The sequence below is a fragment of the Phodopus roborovskii genome, unplaced genomic scaffold (genome assembly GCF_943737965.1).
Source record: "Phodopus roborovskii unplaced genomic scaffold, PHOROB, whole genome shotgun sequence".
Taxonomy (NCBI): Eukaryota; Metazoa; Chordata; class Mammalia; order Rodentia; family Cricetidae; genus Phodopus; species Phodopus roborovskii.
The window spans coordinates 30920764-30942351 of record NW_026126480.1 but is presented as its reverse complement, the minus strand read 5'-3'; the positions used below and the strand labels follow the sequence as shown (position 1 = coordinate 30942351).

Sequence of the window (21588 nt, the reverse complement as noted above, 5' to 3'; positions counted from 1 at the left end):
TTTTGGATATTTTGTTTGTTTTGTGACATAAAATTTATAAAGCTCTTAAAACCTACATAAAACTTTTATTTTACTTAGCTGGTATTTCTTCTCATCTTTGTGACTTCACTTTTCGAACTTACTCTTTACATTAAGTGGAACTTTAACGTAATTTATCTTTCTGGGTCAGAATCCTTCCAGTTCCTGTTCTGTGGATGTGAGTGCCGTGTGGTGGGAAAGAGCTGGTGCTAAGGAGCCATGTATCATAACTGCTTGTGAAGATGTGGTTTCTCTTTGGAAGCCCCTGGATACTTTGCAGTGGGAAAAAGTTCATACCTGGCACTTCACAGAGGTATGTCCAATCCTTAGAACTAAAAGGTGCATTTACAATCCGATGGGCAGCTTAGCAGAGATCTGCGACTCATGTTTAAGCATTTATTATGAAACATCTCAGACTTAAAGTTTACATTGAGTCCTACATGCTCACCATCTTGACTCCAGCGTTAGCGTCTTACTGTTTGATCATGCTTTTATGCAAGTGGAGTTCTTCAGTGGCTCTGTTGGGAAGATTGCATTTGGATCTGTTCTACCATTCAAACTGCTGATAGCTGTGTTTCTTCCCCTTCACCAAAATGCAATTATCTTTGCTTATTTTCATACACATCTAATGTGGTTACAGTACTACTATGTTAGAAATAGTACTATTACTATCATTATTAATATTATTAGTTTTTATGAGTATGTGCATGCAAGTGTTTGGAAGTCAAAAGACAGTTTTCAGGAATCGTTCTCTCCTTCCAGTGCAAGTACCAGGAGTTGAACTCTGGTCACCAAGCTTGTACAGCAAGTATTTTTACCTGCTGAACCATCTTAAACCATCTTTGTTTAAGATTTTTAAATCCATATGAACATGTACTATACTCATTTCTACTTTTCTTTGGTGAGAGGGGAGTCTTGAGACAGTGTCTCATGTAGCCCAGATTGGCTTGGAGCACCCCATGTAGTGAAGCTTACCTTGGCCTCCTGCCCCTTCTGCCTCTACCTGTTAAGTACTGGTACACACACCATATGTCTGGCTTTTCTTTGTATTCTTTATATGTATTTGTACTTGTTCCTTGTTCTTCCTATGCTCACAGCTTTGAGCACTGGTCTTTGCACAGAGGTAACTGAATATCTCCTTTTTGCTTTGAGGATTACACCCAGGGCCTTATTCATGCTAAGCTCATGATCTGCCACTGAACCTCACCTCCAACCCCTAAATATGAATGGGTTTGTCTTCTTCCCTCCCTCTGTCCCTTCCTTCCTTCTTGCTTCCCTTCCCCCATCCTTCCTTCCCCCTCCTTCCCTTCCTGTATATTTAGGTGTGCAGGTGGTTGCACCTACGTATTCAGATTCAAGTATACGTGTTTGTGGGGACCCAAGGACAGCATCACATGCATGTCACATGTCAGTCCTTATACTGTCCATATTGCTTTTTGAAGAAGGATCTGTCATTGGCTTAGAACTCACTAATTAGGCTAATATGAATGGACAAATTGAGTTCAGGTCAGTCAGGGCTACATAGTGAGATCCTGTCTCAAAAAGACAAAAACACACCAAAGAGGAGTTATGAGGGGCAAGAAGATTTTTCTGAACCTTCACATCTGTTTAGATGCTGAAAATTAAACCTGTTACATGAGAATTAAAGAGAATATGATTAGCTGGCTCAGGCCTGTATTCTCAGTTACTCAGAAGGCCAAGGCAGAAGGATCATAAGATCAGGGTGAACCTACTTAATAAGACTCTGTCTTAAAAAGTAAAAAGTCTAGGAATACGGCTTGGTTATAAAGTGTTTGCCTAGCATGAGCAAGACCCTGTGCTCAGTTGTAATAACATAAAGAAAAGAATATGATAAATTTTTATAAAATACTCATGAAACTATAAATGACTAAGTATAATTTTGCTTTATGTAGGTTCCAGTATTACAAATAGTTCCAGTGCATGATGTTTACAATCTTATATGTGTGGCTTTGGGAAATTTGGAAATCAGAGAAATCAGGTATGCAATTTCTCAAGACCCCACACATGATCTCTTGCTCTAACACCATGCCATCTTTATCTTTGTCCTTTTCAGATTATTTTGAGTACACACTGTAACCTACACTTAAGTTTTAAAAGCAGGGTGTTGTAAGAAGTATGGTTTTTCCGCCCTCCGCCTGGTCTAGTCCCGCCGCTGTGCTAGCCCCAGTTAACACACGGAGACTCTGTATTAGATACAATTCTGTTGGCCAGTTACTTGTTTCTTATCGGCTAGCTCTGTCTTAATTATTAACCCATTTCTATGTATTTCCACGTGGTCTTACCGAGAGCGGAGGAATGGCGGTTCTGTTCTCTCCATGCTGACTCCTCCTTACTCCTTCCTCTTTCCTCCTTGTCTCCTAGTCCCTCCTATCTTCCTTTCCTATTGGCCAACAGTGCTTTATTCATTAACCAGTATGAGAAACATATATACATAATGGCATCTCCCATCATCTCTTTTCTGTCTAAATAAAAGGAAGGGTTTTAACCTTAACATAGTAAAATATATCACACAACACTTATCAAGTAAGAATCACAGTTAACAATATTTAGTTCATTAACATTTAGTAAGATTTAAGAAAATATTTCATCTTTTTTATTTTTGTGTGTTTAAAGTCTAAGTAACTTATCTTTAATCCTAACTAAGGAAAACTATAACCATAACTATCTGTCTTTAATTCCATCAAAGAATCTGATTTTTTAAGTTGGAGAGATAGCTCAGTGTTGAAGGCCACTTGGCTGCTCTTGCAGAAAATCCAGGGTTCTCATCGCCTATATTAAGTGGCTCACACACCCTCTTCTGGACTCTCCAGGCATCTACACACATGTGTTGCATGTACATATACTCAGGCACATAACCATAAAATAAACCTTTGTTTTTGTTTTGTTTTTCTAGGGGGGAGTGTTTTGTTTCTTGAGATAGGGTTTCTCTTTGTAGCCCTAGCCATCCTAGATCAGGCTGGCCTTGACCTCAGAGATCCGCCTGCCTCTGCCTCCCAAGTGGTAGGATTAAAGGTGTGTGCCACCACACCCAGCTAAATCTTTTGGGGGTTTTTGTTTGTTTGTTTGTTTGTTTGTTTGTTTTAATTTAGGGGCAGTCATGATGGCACACTATAATCTTGGCACTTAGGAAGCTGAAGGAGAGCTTAAGGTCATCTTCATCCTTAGCTACATAGGAAGTTCAAGGCCTACATGAGATCCTCACTCAAAACAAATGGGTTGGAGAGATGGCTCAGTGGGTAATAGTGCTTACTACTTTGAGAAGACTGGGGTTTGATTCCCACACCCATGTGGAGGTTCACAACTACCTACTACCCTTTTCTGGCTTCTGTGGGCTCCAGTATGTGCATTGTGCACATAAAGCTCATGCAGGCATGCACACATACACATAAAAACTAAAAAAAAAAGAAAAAAAAATAGAATCTCAGGGTGATGGAAAAATGGCTTAGCAGTTAAGAGTTCACACCACTCTCACAAGAGGAGTAAAGTTCAGTTTTCAGTACCCTTAGTAGCTTAACAACTACATGTAACTCCAGCTTGAGGGTATCTCACACCCTTCTTCTGGTCTCTGTGAACACTGCACTCAGGTGCTCATACCCACACACAGGTACACCAATATATGTAATTGAAAATAAAAATAACTTTTTTTTTTTTAATCTTAAAAGAGATCCAAGTGGGACTGGAGGGGCTGTTCTTCTAGAGGACCTGGGTTCAATTCCTACCACCCACATGGCAGCTCACCGATATCTGTAATTCCAGTTCTAGGGGATCAGTCACCCTCACATAGACATGAAGGCAGGCAAAAACACTAATGCATATAAAATAAAAATAAATAAATCATTTAAAAAGAGAGTGTGCATGGGAGGAAGAGAAAGGGAAAGAGAGATCCAGGCATGGCAACACACTACACTCCTATTTGGGAAGCTGAGGGAGGATTTTGAGTTTTAAGTCAGCCTGAACTACAGGGATCAGTGTTTCACATATTTTGAAAGGGGAAATCTAAATTTATTTCTAAAAGGAGATGTGTTTTTTTTTTTTTTTTTTTTTTTTAATCTGGCTGAGCATAGTAGCACAAACTTTTACCCTTAGCATTTAGGAGACAGAGGCAGGCAAATACCTGAGTTTGAGGCCAGCCTGATCTACCCTGTAAGTTCAAAGCCTTTTGGGGCTACATAGTGAGTCTTGTCTTAAAAAATTCTAGCAGCAAAAAAAAATAGCGGAGTGGTGGTGGCAAATGCCTTTAAATCCTAGCACTCAGGAGTTCGAGACTAGCCTGGTCTACACATTGAGTTCCAGGACAGATTCCAAAGCTACACAGAAAAACCCTGTCTCAAAAAACCAAAACAACAACAACAACAACAAAATTCTATTGGCTGGAGAGATGGCTTAGCAGTTCAGAATACAACACCCACATAACAAGCCAGCTGCCCTTCAGGCACCTGTAGATCCAGCTCTGAGAGGTCCTAATTCCTTTTCTGGCATTCAGGCACCAGGACACACATCCACATGTATGGACACACACACAATAAAAAATCCTTAAAAAATAAGGCATGTGTGGACTGACATCTTTGGCTAACACACAAAATAAAATCCTTAAAAAGTAAAACCATGAGCTGGGTGATAGTGGTGCGCACCTTTAATCCCAGTACTAGGGAGGCAGAAGCAGGCAGATCTCTGAGTTCGAGGCCAGCCTGATCTACAAAGCTACATAGACAAACCCTGTCTCAAAAAAACAAAAGTAAATAAATAAAGATAAATCATGTGTAGACTGATATCTTTGACTGAAGTTGCTACTTAAAATTTGTACTCAGTCCCTTATTGCTCACGGATTACTGGCTTGTCCCCATTTGCCTTTGTGTTTGGTTTAGGGCGTTGCTGTGCTCCTCTGGTGATGAAAATGAAAAGCAAGTACTACTGAAATCTGGAAATATAAAAGCTGTGCTTGGTCTGACCAAGAGAAGACTAGTGAGTAGCATTGGAACCTTTTGCAGTCAACAAGTACAAGTCTTGACATTTGCTGAAGATGGAGGGTGAGTAAAGCATTGGTTGGTCTTCACTGTTCTGTAAAGGGGCATTTTATCCCAGGCATCAGGTAATGTGTATGGCTAGGACCCTGATTTTTATGGTATAGGTGGAGTAGTGTCTTAGTGGGGGTTTCTATTGCTGTGAAGAGACACCATGGCCACAGCAGCTCTTATAAAGAAAACATTTAATTGGGGTGGCTTACAGTTCAGTCTGTTGTCATCATGATGGGGAGTATGGCAGCATGCAAGCAGACACAGTGCTGGAGTAGTAGCTGAGAGTGCTACATCTTGCCTGCAACAGGAAGTTGACTGAGGCACTGGGTGGTATCCTGAGCACTTCTTCCCAAAAAGGCCATACCCACTCCAACAAAGCCACACTTCTTAATAGTGCCACTTCCTATGAGCTTATGGGGGTTCATTACATTCAAACTACTACAAGTAGCAAACATGGTCTTAATGTTACATTGCAACCAACAAGCAGACTGAAAAGGTGGAAGCCAGGGAAGCCAATGGAGTGGAGAGGTTCAGTAAATGTAGTTTGCTCTTTGGCTTTCTTTGAAATTTGTGTGTGTCCCTTAAGTATTAGGAGTGCCTTGTTCCACATATTCTTTTATGTTCACTGGTCACTGACCATCTAGATGCAAGGTCTAAGCTACTCATTCTCTAGACCTGCATGCTTGTTTAATAGCCATCTCTTAGGTACTTCAAGTTCAGCACATGAAAACCTGAATGACAAACATTTTCTCTTTTTATCATATCATATCATGTACTTTTTCCCCCTACTTTGTTTTACTTTTAGTCCTGGGGATTGAACCCTGGACAATAATAAGCATAATCTATTGCTGAGCTACACTCTCAGCCTGTTGTAATTATTGTTTTTTGTCATTCCTAATAACTGAGGGCAGGCTTATTATTTGTCATAGTTACACCTGAACTAACATGGTAATCCGGGCAAGAGACAAGTGAGTCCTTAAATTATAAGAGTGAACCACCTGTGGTGGTTCACACTTATAATTCCAGCAGCTTGGAGAATTGATGTGAGTTGGGTCAACCTGGGCTATATAGTGAGTACTGTCCAGTCATCTGGACAGAAAATGACCCTGACTCAAATCAAACAATCACCAGGAAAGTGTTGATGGACAAAGAAAGATGACAGATGTGTGAGAAGTGAACCTATAGAGTCACTAAACCTACTAATTGAGTGTCTCGAGAGGAAGGGCACAATAATGTCAGTTTTCAGGGATGGTCACCTGCATAAATTGTTACTACAGTCATTGAGGTAGGAATGGGAAACAATAGATTTAAACAGAGTATTTATGAGTTTAACATTGGCTAGAGTAAATTTTAGGTGGTTGTAATGTGTCCAGGAAGATGAGATAAGAAAATGTCCATTGTAGAAGATATAGAACACATGTCTTCTGGTTACAACTTTTTTCTGCTATTCATTTTAATATTTTATTGTACATAGTCCAGTAATGTATAGAAAGACTACTTAGAAACTGTTCTAACTTAAAAAGTGATTTTCGGTATTGTTTTATATCCAGTAGCAAAGATGAACAGCTTTTGATGCCCCCTGATGAGACTATATTGACTTTTGCTGAAGTCCAGGGGATGCAGGATGCTCTGCTTGGTACCACCACTGTGAACAACATTGTGATCTGGTAAGCTTTCGCTCTAGGTCCTCATCTATATACAAATATGCTTCTGTTCATGTAGAGTTGTGAAGGTTAGATATGCTGGGCATGGACAGGCTATGATGCTACACACCTGTAATCCCAGAACACAGGAGACTGAGGGGAGAAGGCTGATTTGATCTCAGCTGCATACGTGGAAAAATCCTGCCTCAGAAAAAGAGAGACTGCAAACATGATGGAAGTTTTCTCTTTTTCCACTCTTAAGTTTTGTCCTTGTCTCCCCAAGAAAATGAACCCAGATATGTGAATTTTTTTTTTTTTTTTTGGTTTTTCGAAACAGGGTTTCTCTGTATTGCTTTCAGGCTGGCCTCAAACTCACAGAGATATGCCTGTTTCTGCCTCCCAAGTGCTGGGATTAAAGGCGTGGGACACCACCTCCCAACTCGAAAAGAAAAAAGAACAATCTTAAGGAAACTATTTTTAAGATGCAGGGTTGTTGAAATGGAAGCATGGCTCAGCAATTAAGCTCACTGTCTCCTACTGTAGAGGATTTGGGTCAATTCTTACTTGCCCATGGTGGCTCACAGCTGTCTGTAACTCCAGTTCCAAGGGGTCTGATGTCCTCCTCTGTCCTCCATGGGCACCAGTCACATACATGGTTCACAGACATATATCCTACACAATCAAAAACACAATTTTTTTAAGTGTTATTTGTCTGATACGTGCAAGGCCTTGGGTTCAATGCTTAGTACCACAAGATAGATAAGAAGCCAGCCAGTGAAATTAAATGAAGGGAACTTTTTGGTGAAAATGTAGAGCTGCAGACTATGTGTAGCTTTGTGATAAAATGTTGACCAACGGATAGAGTTCAAGGTAACCAGGAAGTAGCAAGTAGGAAGAAATGTCTCAAGAAGAAAATTGACAAAGAAGGAATGCTAGGGATAGATCTTCATTCACTTAATAAAGTGCTTCCCTCACAAGCAGGATAGCCTGAATTTGATTCCCACAACTTACGTTTGAAAAACTGAGGCATAAACTGGGCAGCAGTGGCATGTGGCTTTAACTCTAGTACTTGGGAGGTAAAGGCAGGCAGATCTCTGTGAGTTTGAGGCCAGCTCCATCTACCCATCTACATAGAGAGTTCCACATTAGTTAGGTGGTGAAATGACTTAGCGTATTGAATTCTTTCCAAACAATCCTAAAACCTGAGTTTGACCCCTGTAATCCAAGAACTGACTCCTCACAATTGTTCTCTAACCCTCCCATGTGCAGAGTAGCATGTGCATACTATCCACATGTGTATACCACACATACATACACACATGTGCATACACAGAATAAAAAAATTATAAGGAGGAAGAAAGAAACCCAAGCTTTTCCTCTGTCCTTTGTGCACACTCACATGAAAAAGGAACCTTGAGTTCTGAGTAAGATTACCTAATTATCTGGCATACTTATTTTTGGTTTTGAAATGTGGTCTCACCATGTCCCCAGGCCATGCACACACTCAACTGCTTTCTTACCTGAGTGCCTGAGCAGTGGGATACAAATGTATGAACCATTGCTGGCTCTAGCTATCCCTTTTAACTACTTTTTACAAGGTAAACTGTAAGCAGCTTCATTAAGACTTAAAAGACTTGAAATAGAAGTTCTGCATTTGGAATTTGAATTTGTCCACGTTAACTGTTTACTAGAACAAATAAATAAAATTGCTATTCTTCAGAAGAACCTAAAAGAATCCAGAGTTTTGAATGTATCTGAGATAGTCTGAAAAGTATTAAGTATAAGAAGTACATTATCATTTCCTACCATGTCTGTGTTCCCCCATTAGTAGATAGTACAGAGATATTTGGCTGTTCTTTGGTTTTTGAGACAGGGTCTCAGTGCAGACCAGGCTGGCCACTAACACACATTCCTCAGACTCCCAAGTGTAAAAAATTATGGATGCACGTCACCGGGCTGTGTTCTTAATACCTACCTTAGCTCCGTAAGGAAAGGACTCAAAAGATAATGGTTGTACCATTAACAAGAATCTATCATTAACCTTTAGTTATTCATTTGTTGTTTGCTTGTTTACTGTCAAGACTGCCTGGCTATTTGGCCTGGGTTGACCTGGAACTCACTATGTAATCCATCTAGTCTCAAATGTATGATTATCCTATAGTCTTCCAGATTCCATGATTACTTACACATGTATGCTGCCACATTCAGCTAATGGTTTTTATGATATTTGTTTATCTGTCCTATTTAATTTCTGGTTTGTTCTATTTGTGAAGTGATTCATATTTAGTGTTTGGTTAGTTTGTGTATGAGGTTTGGTTAGAGGGCCACTTTTCAGGAGTTGTTCTTGAGGTAGGGTCTCTGTTTCTGTTCCCGTGCTTATATTCCAGCCTAGCTTGCCTTTGAGTTTCTTGCTCAGTCTCCCCTCTTTCCCTCCCATCTCTTATAGGAGTAATGGATTGCAGATGCTTGCCATTGTAGCTGGTTTTGGAGGGGCTTCTGGGCATTGAACTCAGATCACCAGGCTTGACTAGCAAGCACTTTTACCTGCCGAGCCATCTCTCTGGCCCTCAGATGGCTGTTTTTTTCCTAACTATTGCTTTAGGTCTAAATATTTCATCTTGATTAAGCTGTATTTGCTGAGTACTATCTTTTAAGCATTGAAGAGACAGTTATGTACAGTTCTCTTTGAAGGTGCAAAGATGAGTCAAATATGAATCCTGTCCCAAGGTTCCTAAAACGTAATAGGTAAATAAGATTTTACAGTTTGAAGTATATCACTTCAGTATGTTCCTTTATAGTTCAAAGAAGTTTGAAATAATACAGGTTTAGATAAAATACTTTGGGATATGGGGGAATGCATTTAGTAAGTACAGGGCACACACTAACTTCTGTAGCTTATAAACATGTCCTGGTATCTTGGATAGGAGCAATCTTAGTGTTTTCATATGCAGTTGCTGCCCAAAGAAAGGTCTGCCTTAGTTATTGTAGCATATAAAATGAGATGTGGACAGTTATGTAGGTAGTGAAAAGAGAAGGGTGGCTGTGAACTAGTATAGATAGAAAGGAGAGTTTAAGTTGAGTTCCTGAAGACTGGAAGAGTGGGATATGATCTAGGACTTAAGGAATAGATGAGAGTTGTCCAGCAGTGGGGAGGATATTGAAGAGATAACCTGAGGAAAGGTATAGAGCCAGGGGAATACACAGTGTGTTCAGGAGGGAACAGTTGGCAGTAATGTAAGGCAGCCCTTGATCGGTAAGGTTATAAATGTCACAAAAGTAATCTTGTAGCTAATGAGAGGCAGAGGGAAAGTTTTTCCATCAATACAGTGATGATGGAACAGTTACCAGCATCACAGATCCTCTACACAGATGAGGAGCAGTTCCAACAAATGCTTTTGTTTCCTTCCTTATATTTACCCTTTCTTTTCCTGTGTTTTATCCTACCTCAGTCTTCTTGCCCATGCCATTATTTTGGACTAGCTCTGATATGAATAAATAAAATACAAATAGCAATAAATCTTTTTTGTTTGTTTGTTTGTTTTTAGGGAGATCTGGTAAAGTTGTATTAAAGGAAAGCTTTCCTGGTTTACCAGTCTGTTCTGGTATGCTTCTGATAACATCAGAATCACCTGGGCCAATGACAGACAGTGTGCATATTCTATAGTATTTTCCATATGCTGTGCCCCATCCAATGTTATTACCACTGTAGTAGTGATGGACAACAGTTTTTAGTCAACATGGCATAGTATTATATTTCAAATTTCCTCAAAGCCAGGCAGTTGTTGGTGAGGATAGCCAATTTCATTGTGCCCTGTCTGCTCATCTTCAGAGTCTGTCTGTATCCTAGCACATATTTTCCACTTTTCATAACAAGTTGTAGCCTAAAGTTGATCAACTCCTGAGACTTTTTGTCTTCTTTTCAGCCACCATCTTCTTGTGTTAGGTGCATGACAGCCCCCAACCAGGACCAACTGTCAAGATCGCAGGGGAGTAAGATAAAGCACTATAAATCTTTTTTTTTTTTAAGTAATTTTTAAAAAAGATTTATTTACTATGTTTACAACATACAACTCTCTGAAGAGAGTACCAGATCTCATTATATATGTTTGTGAGCCACCATATGATTGCTGGGAATTGAACTCAGAACCTCTGGAAGAGCAGCCAGTGATCTTAACCTCTGAGCTATCTCTCTAGTTCTGTAAATCTTTTTTTTAAGTGTAATGTGGTAATGTAGTCATTCTCAGTGGGAAACATACCCATAACAAGAGTGAGCACAAACTGGAGTACCACTTGTCAGGGAGCTCACAGCTACCTATAACTTCATTTCCAAGGGATCCAATGCCCTCTTCTGACTTCTTCTGGCCTCTGCTGTCACAAGCATACAGTGTGTGTGTATAAAAAGATTTGGGGGGGGGGGACAATCATTTTTTATTTTATTTGGTTTTTTTTTTTTTTTTTTTTTTTTTTGACACAGGGCTTCTCTGTTTAGCATTGGCATTCCTGAGACTCGATATGTAGACTGAGCTGACCTCAAACTCACAAAGATCTGTTTGCCTCTGTCCTCTCAAGTGCTGGAATTAAAGGTGTGTGCCACCATCATGGCAGGTAGGGGGAATGACTCATAATGGTAAGTGGTGTAACTTGAAGCTAGCCTACTTCCAAGCACAGGGAGATGGAGAAGATGTTGAGTAGATTGTAGAGAGATTATCCACAGTGATGTAGCAGAGTTCACCCAAGGCTAAACTGTCAAGTTCAATTTTTGGCAAAGTTAACTTGTCATTACACTTTTAATAAGTGTATAAAGTGCTGGGCATGGTGGTGAATATCCTTAGTCCCAACATTTAGGAGGTAGAGGCAGACAGATCTCTGAATCTGAGGCCAGCTTGGACAACATAAAAAATTCTAGACTAGCCAGGGCAAATTGTGAGATCTTCTCTCAAAAAAACAAAAAATAGTGTATCAAGTGTGGCTTTACAAAAGTAGAGGGCTCTATCCCTTGATTTCCTTTTGCCACTTCCCAAAATAGTCTGTAACAAATAAAGAGCATTATGTGTGAGTCAGGCATGGTGGTGCAGGCTTGCTATACCAGCATTGAGAGGCTGAGACTAGAAGAGCCAAGTTTGAGGCTAGCCTAGGTAGGCTACAAGTAGTACCCTATCTTCAAACAATGGAAAAAAGTATACTATGTGAAAATCATTTTACTGAAAGAATGTAATCACCCCATTTATTTTGATGTCTTAAGGAATTTAAGAACTGGCCAACTCCTGAAAAAGGTGCACATTGATGACTCTTACCAAGCTTCGATCTGTCACAGAGCCTATTCTGAGATGGTGAGTAGTGACCTAGGGCTACTTGGTGTTTATCTGTGTTATCTAGTGAGAGAAGTAACAGTAGCAGTCATCAAATTGGATGGCAGTGTGCTGTGCTTTGCTTTATTTTGAGACAGGGTCTCATGTGTCCTAGACTGGCCTGAAAGTCCCCATGTATTGAGTAAAATGGCCTGGAACTTATGAGCCTCTCCAGTGATGGGATTGCTGGCACATGATAGGTACTCTATTGACTGAGCTACAGTCCTAGCCTATTTGTTCTTTTTTAAGTTTACAAATGAAAATAAATGTTAGTACAATGTGATTGCTTATTTCATTTTCTACCTGTATGATTTAAAGATTCACATTCTAAGCTATGAATTTTGTTCATATTTTTAGAATGCCTAACTACTTAAAAAGGAAAGGGAGGGGGTAAAAATCATGACAGAACCCTGATTGATTTAGAATTCATTATGTAGACCAGTCTTCACAAAAATCTTGATCTTAGCTTTTATAATCTGTTAAGAAGGTTGAATTGGAAGGTTGGAGGGATGGCTCAGTGGTTAAGAGTACTGGCTGTTCTTCCAGAAGAGCGGGGTTCAATTCCCAGCACCCACATGGCAGTTTAAACTGTCTGTAACTCCAGTTCCAGAGGATACAGCACCCTCACCATAGACGTACATGCAGGCAAAACACCAGTCAGTGCTCATAAAGTAAATAACAATAATAATACATTTTTTAAAAGGTTGAATTTATTTCTACAATTTACCTGTTTTTCATTTAAAGTAACTGTTATATTTGGAATATACTGATTATTCCTAGTCGATGTCCTTTAAATCAGGGGAAGGTCTTAAATGAGTTATTTCCAATTTGAGTGCTCCTATGTCTCTGTGACCTCCTTCCCTGTACCAGCCTTTTTCTGATGTAGCTAAAGTATAGGAAACTGATGAGTCAGCTGGATTCAGGATGGCAGGACTGGCCGAGGATCCAGAAGTTCAGTGTGGAGATCCTCTCAGCAGTTGCTGAACGAAGGGAAGCCAGTGGTTATGTCCTGCTTATCGAAGAGTCTGTTGGTCATTCCTTTTGCTTTGGTTTTGTCACCACTGCCAAACATACTCTTGATAATCTGAGTGTTTATTTCTCCCTCATCAGGGGCTCCTATTTGTTGTTCTGAGTCATCCTTGTGCCAAAGAGAGCCAGGCCTTTGGAAGCCCCATGTTTCAGCTTCTGGTGATTAACCCTAAGACAGCTCAGAGTCTGGGTGTTCTGCTGTGCTGTCTTCCTGAAGGGCAAGCTGGAAGGTAAATGTTTGACTGCTGTTCAAGGGTGAGGTATTTTGGAAGACACTCGGCAGATATAAAGCTGGGTACTTTTGTGTTACTAGAATGAGTAGAACATATGAGATGCTAAATGCTGTTGGGCTAGAAATGTTGTTCAGTGTGTGACCTCTGACTTGCCTGGTGTGCCTGATACCCTGGGTTCAAGACCTCTACCACTGAGCTGGGGAGGTGGCTCACTGGCTACAAGCTTGGTTACCTGAGTTTGATCCCAGGAATTCATGGTGGAAGTAAAGAACCAACTCCTAAAATTTGTTCTCTGATCTCTACATGGCCTTTGTGCCCTGTATATGTGTAGCTGTATTCATAGGCACACATCATATATAGTAATAAATATAATTTCTAATATGTAAATATAATACAATAATACAAATATGCAATAAAATAAGTAAATACAATGGTGCATGCCTTTAATCCTATTGTGAATCAGAAACAGGAGGATCTCTGTGAGCCCAAGACCAGCCTTGGCTATGTAGCAAGTTCCAGGATTACAAGGAGAGACCCTGACTCAAAAATAAATAAATAAATAAATAAATAAATAAATAAATAAATAAATAAATAAATATTTTTGAAAGTCCTCATTACTAGATGATGTTTACGAGGATGTTTACTGGAGTTGAGTCAAATTTTAGACTCCCTGTTCTTCAGTATGGGTTAAATAGGTTTTTCCTCTTTGTGTTTTATTTATTTATGTGTATGAATATTTCTACTGCATATATGTCTGTATAGGACTTGCATGCCTGGTGCCCCTGGAAGACAGAAGAGAACATAAGATCTCCTAGAACTAGAGTTACATCTGTGAGCTGCCTTGTAGGTTTTGGGGGACCTAGGTCCTCTGGGAAAGCATCTCTGCTCTTAACTGTTGAGCTATCTCTCCAGGCCCTCTTTTTTCTGTTCTTTTTTATTCTTTCTTTTTGTTGTTATTTTTATTTTATTTTTTCTTTTAAGACAGGGTTTCTGGCTGTCCTGGAACTCATAAACCAGACTGGCCCTGAATTTAGAGATCAGCCTACTTCTCTTGAATGCTGATTAAAGGCATGTACCACCAACCACCCAGCCTAAGTCTGCATTTCATGCTTGCTAGGCAAGAACTCAACCACTGAGCCACATCCTCAGCCCTAGATTTGTTTCTTTGTTTTTAAAACATATAGCGGCTGGGCTGTGGTGGTACACACCTTTAATCCCAACACTCAGGCAGCAGAGGCAGATGGATCTTTGAGTTTAAGGCCAGCCTAGTCAACAGAGTAAGTTCTAGGACAGCCAGGGCTACTCAGAGAAACCCTGTGTTGAAAAAAGTCAAAACCAAAAAAAAAAAAAAAAAAAAAAAAAAAAAATTCAAGTTAGACCCTGTTTTTTTCCTAAAAAAAAAAAAAAAAAAAAAAAATGTTTTAAGGAAGCTAGAGAGATGGTTCAGTAATTGCTCTTTTCAGAGGATCGGAGATCAGTTTCCAGCACCAACACCAGGTGACTTATGACTGCCTGTAGCTCCAGCTGTAGGGGATCCAACACCTATGGCCTTGTCAGCCACCTGCACTCCTATAAACAGACCTCACATACAGAGGTCATTAAAAACAATCAAAATAGTTTAAGAAAATTTTATATATATATATCCCCCCCCCACCAGGTTTCTCTGTGTAACAGCTCTGGCTGTCCTCACAGAGATCCTCCTGCCTCTGCCTCCCAAAAGAAAATATTTTAAGACAGGTAGTGGGTGTACACCTTTATCCCCAGTACCTGGGAGGCAAAGGCAGGCTGATCTCTGAGTTCTAAGCCAGCCTATTTACAGAATGAGCATAGGACAGCCAGGGCTACACAAAGCAGCCTGTCTGGGGGTGATGTTCTTATAACTCAGCATAGTTGAGGCCCTTGACTCAGTGTCTGTTGCCACAAATAAGAACAAGGCTGACCTTTACTTAACTAGTAGCTCATTTGTCTAGCAGGCACAAGGACCTGGGTTTGGTAGCCCAGCACCACAAAGTTTTTTACCACAAAGTTATTTCTCACCTGTAATCCAGAGGCAGAAGGATTTAGGCCAATCTTAGTTACATAGCAAAGTCTTGATTGGAAAAGACCAAAAAAAAAAAAGAGAACGTTTCGTAAACTAGGTCTGGAGAGATGGAAGATGGAAGCTGCTGTTGGCTGGAACTCCTGGCCCCAGAGATGTTATTGGTACTTTTCCTGTTTCAATTACACATACCTGTGTGTTTGGAGGAGTTAAACCTGAAAATCCTGTTATTTTCCTCTGTGCCCATTCCTTCCCCTCAATAAACGGCATCCTGCATTCCGACTTTGCCATTGAACAAAAGAAAAAAAATAGTTATAGGTATGTACTACTGTTGCCGAAGTTCCATGTCAGGCAGCTTGTATGACAGGTCCAAAAGATGTTTCTGGCCTCTGTAGACACCAGCAGTTACATGCATATACGTACATATAGCTACATACACATAATTAAAAATAAATAAATTTTTAAAAAAGACCTAACTAAAGACCGTTTAAATGAACTTTAGGTAGTACTTTTCAATATGAAGTCTGACCTAGCCTTTACTGTTCAGGCATCTATTTACCTGTTGGTAAGTGTTTATTATACAAAAGCATAAGAGTTTTCTAACTATATAAGGACTTGACATTGTTCATTGCCCATTTAGGGCAGAAGGTCTTGGATACCCTAGGACTGGACTTAAAGATAGTCGTGAGGTACCATGTGGGTCCTGGAAGTCAAACTCAGATCCTCTGGAAAAGCAGATAATACTTTTAATCCTTGTGCCTGAAAGGAGCAGGTAAAAGCACCTTAGCCTAAACAGTCTGCTATGCCCCTTAGTTCTCTACGATATTATGGCCGTTCCTAACAACAGAAAGAACAGATGAATCTGATTGGTTGAACATTCTGTGCAGGTTGACAATGATGGGACACAGGAAAAGCACCTGATCCCTGGATCCTGATTGGTGAAAAATGTAACTGGGACTTAGAACAATTGTATTTATGGTTTTGTGCTTATAAACCTGTTTCAGCCCCTGTTCCAGGCTGCCAGGAGAAATAAGACTCCTGAGTCCTTGTCCAGGCTGCCAGGAGAAATAAGACTCCTGAGTCCTTGTCCTGCAGCCCTGATCAATCAATGACCAGCTTATGTGGTGATTTATTAAAGACTTTGGAACCCATAACTGTTGTCTCTCTCCTTCCTCTTGGCTCACAACAGACTGGGTATAACAAGCCATCTCTCCATTTCCCTAAGTTTGGGGGTTTTTGTTTGTTTTATATTTTTTTTTTTTTTAATGTGTGGGCCTGCATTTATGTCTCTGCACATGGTATATACAATGCCCAAGAGGCCAGAAGATGTAGGGTTCCCTGGAACTGGAGTTAGAATGGTTATGAGCTGGGAATCAAACCATATTCTTCTGGAAAAGCAGCCCAACCAGTTCTTTTAACTGCGGAGTCAGCTCTCCAGCCTCCAAAGCTTATGACTTTTTGTTTGTTTGTTTTCGGGACAGTGTTTCTCTGTGTAGCCCTAGCTGTCCTCGAACTTGCTCTGCAGACCAGCCTGGCCTTGAACTCACCTCCTAGCTTCCCCGAAAGCTTTTTAATCAAACTATTTTATTCATCCTCACAACAATGCTATGATGAAGTAAATGTCTCACCATCCCCATCTGTTGATGATGTTAATTTGCTCAGGGTCACACAACACTTATTTTCTTTAGAATTTAAGCTTAGGAACAGAATACAGAGCCCCCTTTTGTTTATTTGTTTGTATTTCTTTAGTGAGTATGACTATGGAGAACAGAGAACAACTTGTGGGAATCAGTTCTCTCCTTTTACCATGTGGATTTCAGGGATTATTAAACACACATAAACAAACACATAATAAGTAAATATAAGTCTTTTTAATTTGAGGAAAAAGTAAGAAAACCTGAGGATATAGTTCAGTGGCAGAACCTAGCAAGGTGTCATGCTTGTGGCTTCTAGGGATCCCATAGGACTGCCAAAAAATAAGGCAACCTTGAGAATTTGGGGGAGATGTATACTCCCAAATTACGGAAACATGGTAATCTCATATAGTGAAAAGTGTTGTGATTATAAAAACATAACAAAGCTGGGACAGTGCTTCCAGTGAACTTGTATGGTTGTGAGAGGCCTGGATGATAAGTTTCTAGGCATGCTACCATTCAGGGTTAGAGTCTTATGGAGACACTAGGAAGAGCAAGGCCACTCAGGTAAGACTGAGTGATTAGCATGGAGAAGGTAAGGGGCCTCTGTGGTGTAAGAGGCAGCAACTGAATTGTGGTGTCCAGGGCTGGCATTCCTCAACTTGTGGTGTAGGCCTTCACAATGAGAGAAGTTTGGTTTGGGCTGGTTTTGGGGGAGCATGGGGTTTTTTTGTTTTGTTTTGTTTTTAAGCTTTTTAAGTTTTATGTTCTACATTTTATTTATTTGTTTGTTTTGTTGGGAGCATGTGTCATGGTGAGCATGTGGTAGCCTGAGATCAAGTTTCAATAGTCATTTTTCTCTCCATCATGTGTGTTCCAGGGATTAATCTTGATGTCAGTACCTTTCCTCCAGAGCCATCTCTGGGCCCTTTCTGAAGCCTTTGACGTGGGATCTGAACTGTCTCTTTTTCTTCGTCTCAGGTTCCTAGAAGGGGATGTGAAAGATCACATTGCAGCAGCAGTCCTGACTTCTGGGACAATTGCCGTTTGGGACTTGCTTCTGGGCCACTGCACTGCTGTCCTCCCACCTGTCTCTGGTCAGAATTGGTCTTTGGTTAAATGGTCAGATACAGATTCTCATTTGCTGGCTGGACAAAAGGATGGAAATATATTCATATACCGCTACTTTTAAGTTAAGAGGCAAATAGTTTCCTGGGTATTTTGCCTCGTAATATATTTTTTTTTTGAAAAAGAATACACTATCTAAAAGATATTTCACATGATTGCTTGACTGTGTTCCCACAAATTTAATTTTATTTTGATGGTGTCACTACTGATATTTGTTTATGTTTACTTTGTTGTTATGATTTTAAATCCATATTTGCACATTTGCTATTACAGGTGTACATAAACAGTAAATGTTAATAAATATTTATTTTGATGGATTCTGCTTGGCATGTTCCCTTTTTTTTTCCAGTCTGTTCAGATCATTTAAAAAATTAGAAGGCTAGGGAAGTTAACTTGGTCAGTAAAGTGCTTGCACGTACCTGACATCAGTTACAAGGGAGGAAAATGGTGTAACGACAGAATTATAATTCTAGCACTGGGAAGGCAAAGATAGCCAGAACCTTAGGACTCACTGGTCAACAAAGCTAACCTAATTGGCAAAATACAGGCTCGTGAATGACCCTGTCTCGAAAACAAAGTAGATAACACCCAAGGAATACCACCCAAGGTTCTCTGCTGCCATGTACACTGGAACTTGTGTAGTATACATACACAAAGGTTACATAGACAACTAGAATAGTTAATAATAAATAGTAAAAGTATTTCAGTTAGGTTAGAATAAAAACTTTTTGTTTAACTTAAGTTTTTTTGTTTTTTTGAGACAAGGTTTCTCTGTGGCTTTGAAGGCTGTCCTGGAACTAGCTCTTATGCACCATGCTGGTCTTGAACTCACAGAGATCCTACTGCCTCTGCCTCCCAAGTGATGGGTTCAAAATCATGCGCCACTGTTGGGAAATTTAAGTACTTTCCCCTTACAGCTCTCTTTCTCCCCATCCAGATGTAGAACTTCCATGCAGACAAGGTTGAGCAAACAAGGTTGTTTTCAAAGCTTTCCAGTGTTCAGTGCAGGTGTGCCTTGACCCCAGGTGTGGGTGGTGCATGACTTCCTCCTATGCTTAGCCCATCAGCTTGGGTATATAAGCCCATTACTCTCTGTAATAAACAGTGGTGGTGGCAGCAGCTTCTTAACTTCTCTGGTGGTCTGTTAAGTGTTTCAATCCCGACACCCTCTGCCACGCTCTGTACTCTGGCTGTGCAGGCACAGCACGCCACCACAGCTCAGCTGGCCCTGTCTATTTCTAAAAGGCTTACTACATAACCCAGGCTGCCCTCAGATTTTAGATGCTTCTGCCTCAGCCTCTCTAGGTGATGGGGTTATAGGTATGTACTGTCATGCCCACAATATACCTCCCCCATCCTTTTTTATAACGGCCTCACTATGTAGCCCTGGTTGGCCTGGAATTAACTATATAGATCAGGCAGGCCCCAAACTCACAGAGGACTGCCTGCATCTACCTCCCAAAAATGAGTACAGCACCATGCCTCGCCTCAAAGCATACTTTCAATGCTGTTATACTACTTGATTTTCATACATTTGTTAAAACACACATGGTGGTACACACCTTTTAAGCCAGGCACTTGTGGTGAGGGTGGAGGACAGAGGCAGGTGGATATCTGTGACAGAGAAACCTATCTCAAAAAAAAAAAAAAAAAGTAAAAAAAGGAAAATTCAAAATGAATTTCTTTTAAATCCTAGTTTAGGGACTAGAAGATGACTTAAGAGTTAAGAACACTTGACATCCTTCCAGAGGACCTCAGTTGGACTCCCAGCTACCCCTAACTTGAGCTCTAGGGCATCTGATACCCTCCTCTGACCCTGGCATGCACCCACACAAGTAACACTCATACAGAAATAGACACACAAGTAAAAGTACATCTTTAAAAGGAAAAAATCCTAGATTAGAGACGACCTTTCTCTTTTCCATTCTCATGTGCATCCTCAAGTGCCCTATCACTAGTGATGCATCACCACCCACTCCCCTACCCCCATCTTGTGATGGGGTCAATGTAGGCTGGAGTCCTGGGCTGACCTTTAACTCTGTGTAGATAAGGAGGGCCTCCAACTTCTGCTCCTCCTGTTTCCACTCCTGAATGAGTAGGAATAGAAGTCCATGATTCCACCACTTTGGAAGTGAAAGCAAGTCATCCTCAGCTACATAACAAGTTTGGGGCGGGGCTGGGATACATAAAATCCAGTCCATAAGAAGAGAGGGAGAAGGAAGAAAAAACTTAGGTAGGGTGAGGTCATAGTTCCCGTGCCATGAAGTCTCGATGGTGGTATTAGCATTAAGGATATAAGGACTGCTGCTAGGCTTCTGTCCTGGGAGACTATGTAAGTGCTGTGTGGGACCTTTAAGGGTTAGTTCCAGTGCTACTATGGAAATGCAAATGTTGGGCAGTTAGTACTACCTGGAAAGCTCTGTGGAGGGTGACAGCTGATTCTTGGCAGAAGCAGATGAAGCAGAAGTGAAGGGTTCTAGGCAAAAATGACTGACAACCCAGAGTTACAAAGACAAGCCATGCCATAGAGAATGGAGTTGAGAATCGGTCTTGTTTGAACTTTATTTTACAATTGAAAAAGAGAGGCTGAGTTATAACATCAGGTCATATTCTGGCTCCAGAGTAGTAACGGCTTATAAAGGCCAGACAGAATAGAGGCAGATAGATGGGCATGGGAGTCTGACCCTTGGCAGAGCAGTTGGAAAACAAGGAAATGAGCAGCACTGTGCCTAATAAGGTAGGAAATGAAGACATGCTAAAACTCTGGCAAGGAAGAGGGTACCTGGTGTGGTATTGGGGTATGTATAAGGATAGGCACTGGAGGTGCTTATTCATTCTAATGGGAGTGCTACTGAAAGGCCCTTTTTGAAAGTGTCTCATGTATCACAGGCTGGCCTCAAACTAGTTATATAGCCAAAGATGACAGACCTCCCTGTTTCCTGCCTCCACCTCCAGAATGCTAGGATTATAGGTAACTATGTACAACCTTGGCTCATTTATGCAGTGCTTGGGATTGAACCCAGGACATTATGCATTCTAGACAAACATTCTATAATTTAATTAGAGCTCCTCTTAAATCTTAATACAAGTACCAAGGTTATGATCACAACCTTAATATTGAACCTTTTATTTTACAGATCATGATATTTTGTGTATTCTGTAAGGAGGTCTCCTAGAGTCTATCATCTATATGAGTTTCCTTTTGCCTAACTGAAAAGGCTGAGTGTTAGAAAGTGTTGTGTATGGTAATGCCAAGGAGATGATCACAATACAATTTCAGATGTTCAACTGTTACGCCTGCCCACTTTTCCAAGCTTTAAGTAAAAAAACTGTAACCCTCCCTTTTCCTTCTGTCTTTTAGTTACTAGCCAAAAGCCTAAGCATAAGTTCCTTGATACTCTAGGTTTCGGTTTTCTCACTGTTCTTCTGAAGACCCATCTTCTCCCACGGTTGCTGGATGACCTCGCTGCCTAACTCAGAA

General features: G+C 40.5%; 1 protein-coding gene across 1 annotated transcript in view; it reads left to right on the top strand.

Moving 5' to 3' along the window:
* The window catches only part of Palb2 (partner and localizer of BRCA2), a 31006-nt gene extending 12582 nt beyond the window's left edge, over nucleotides 1-18424 (top strand). Inside the window, exons 7-13 of the mRNA XM_051192869.1 lie at nucleotides 170-331; nucleotides 1932-2017; nucleotides 4905-5066; nucleotides 6605-6721; nucleotides 11940-12027; nucleotides 13156-13304; nucleotides 17961-18424. Of these exons, the coding sequence (XP_051048826.1) occupies nucleotides 170-331; nucleotides 1932-2017; nucleotides 4905-5066; nucleotides 6605-6721; nucleotides 11940-12027; nucleotides 13156-13304; nucleotides 17961-18171 (975 nt within the window). The 3' untranslated portion in view covers nucleotides 18172-18424. The remainder of the gene's footprint in view (nucleotides 1-169; nucleotides 332-1931; nucleotides 2018-4904; nucleotides 5067-6604; nucleotides 6722-11939; nucleotides 12028-13155; nucleotides 13305-17960) is intronic.
* Nucleotides 18425-21588: the final 3164 nt, after the last annotated feature.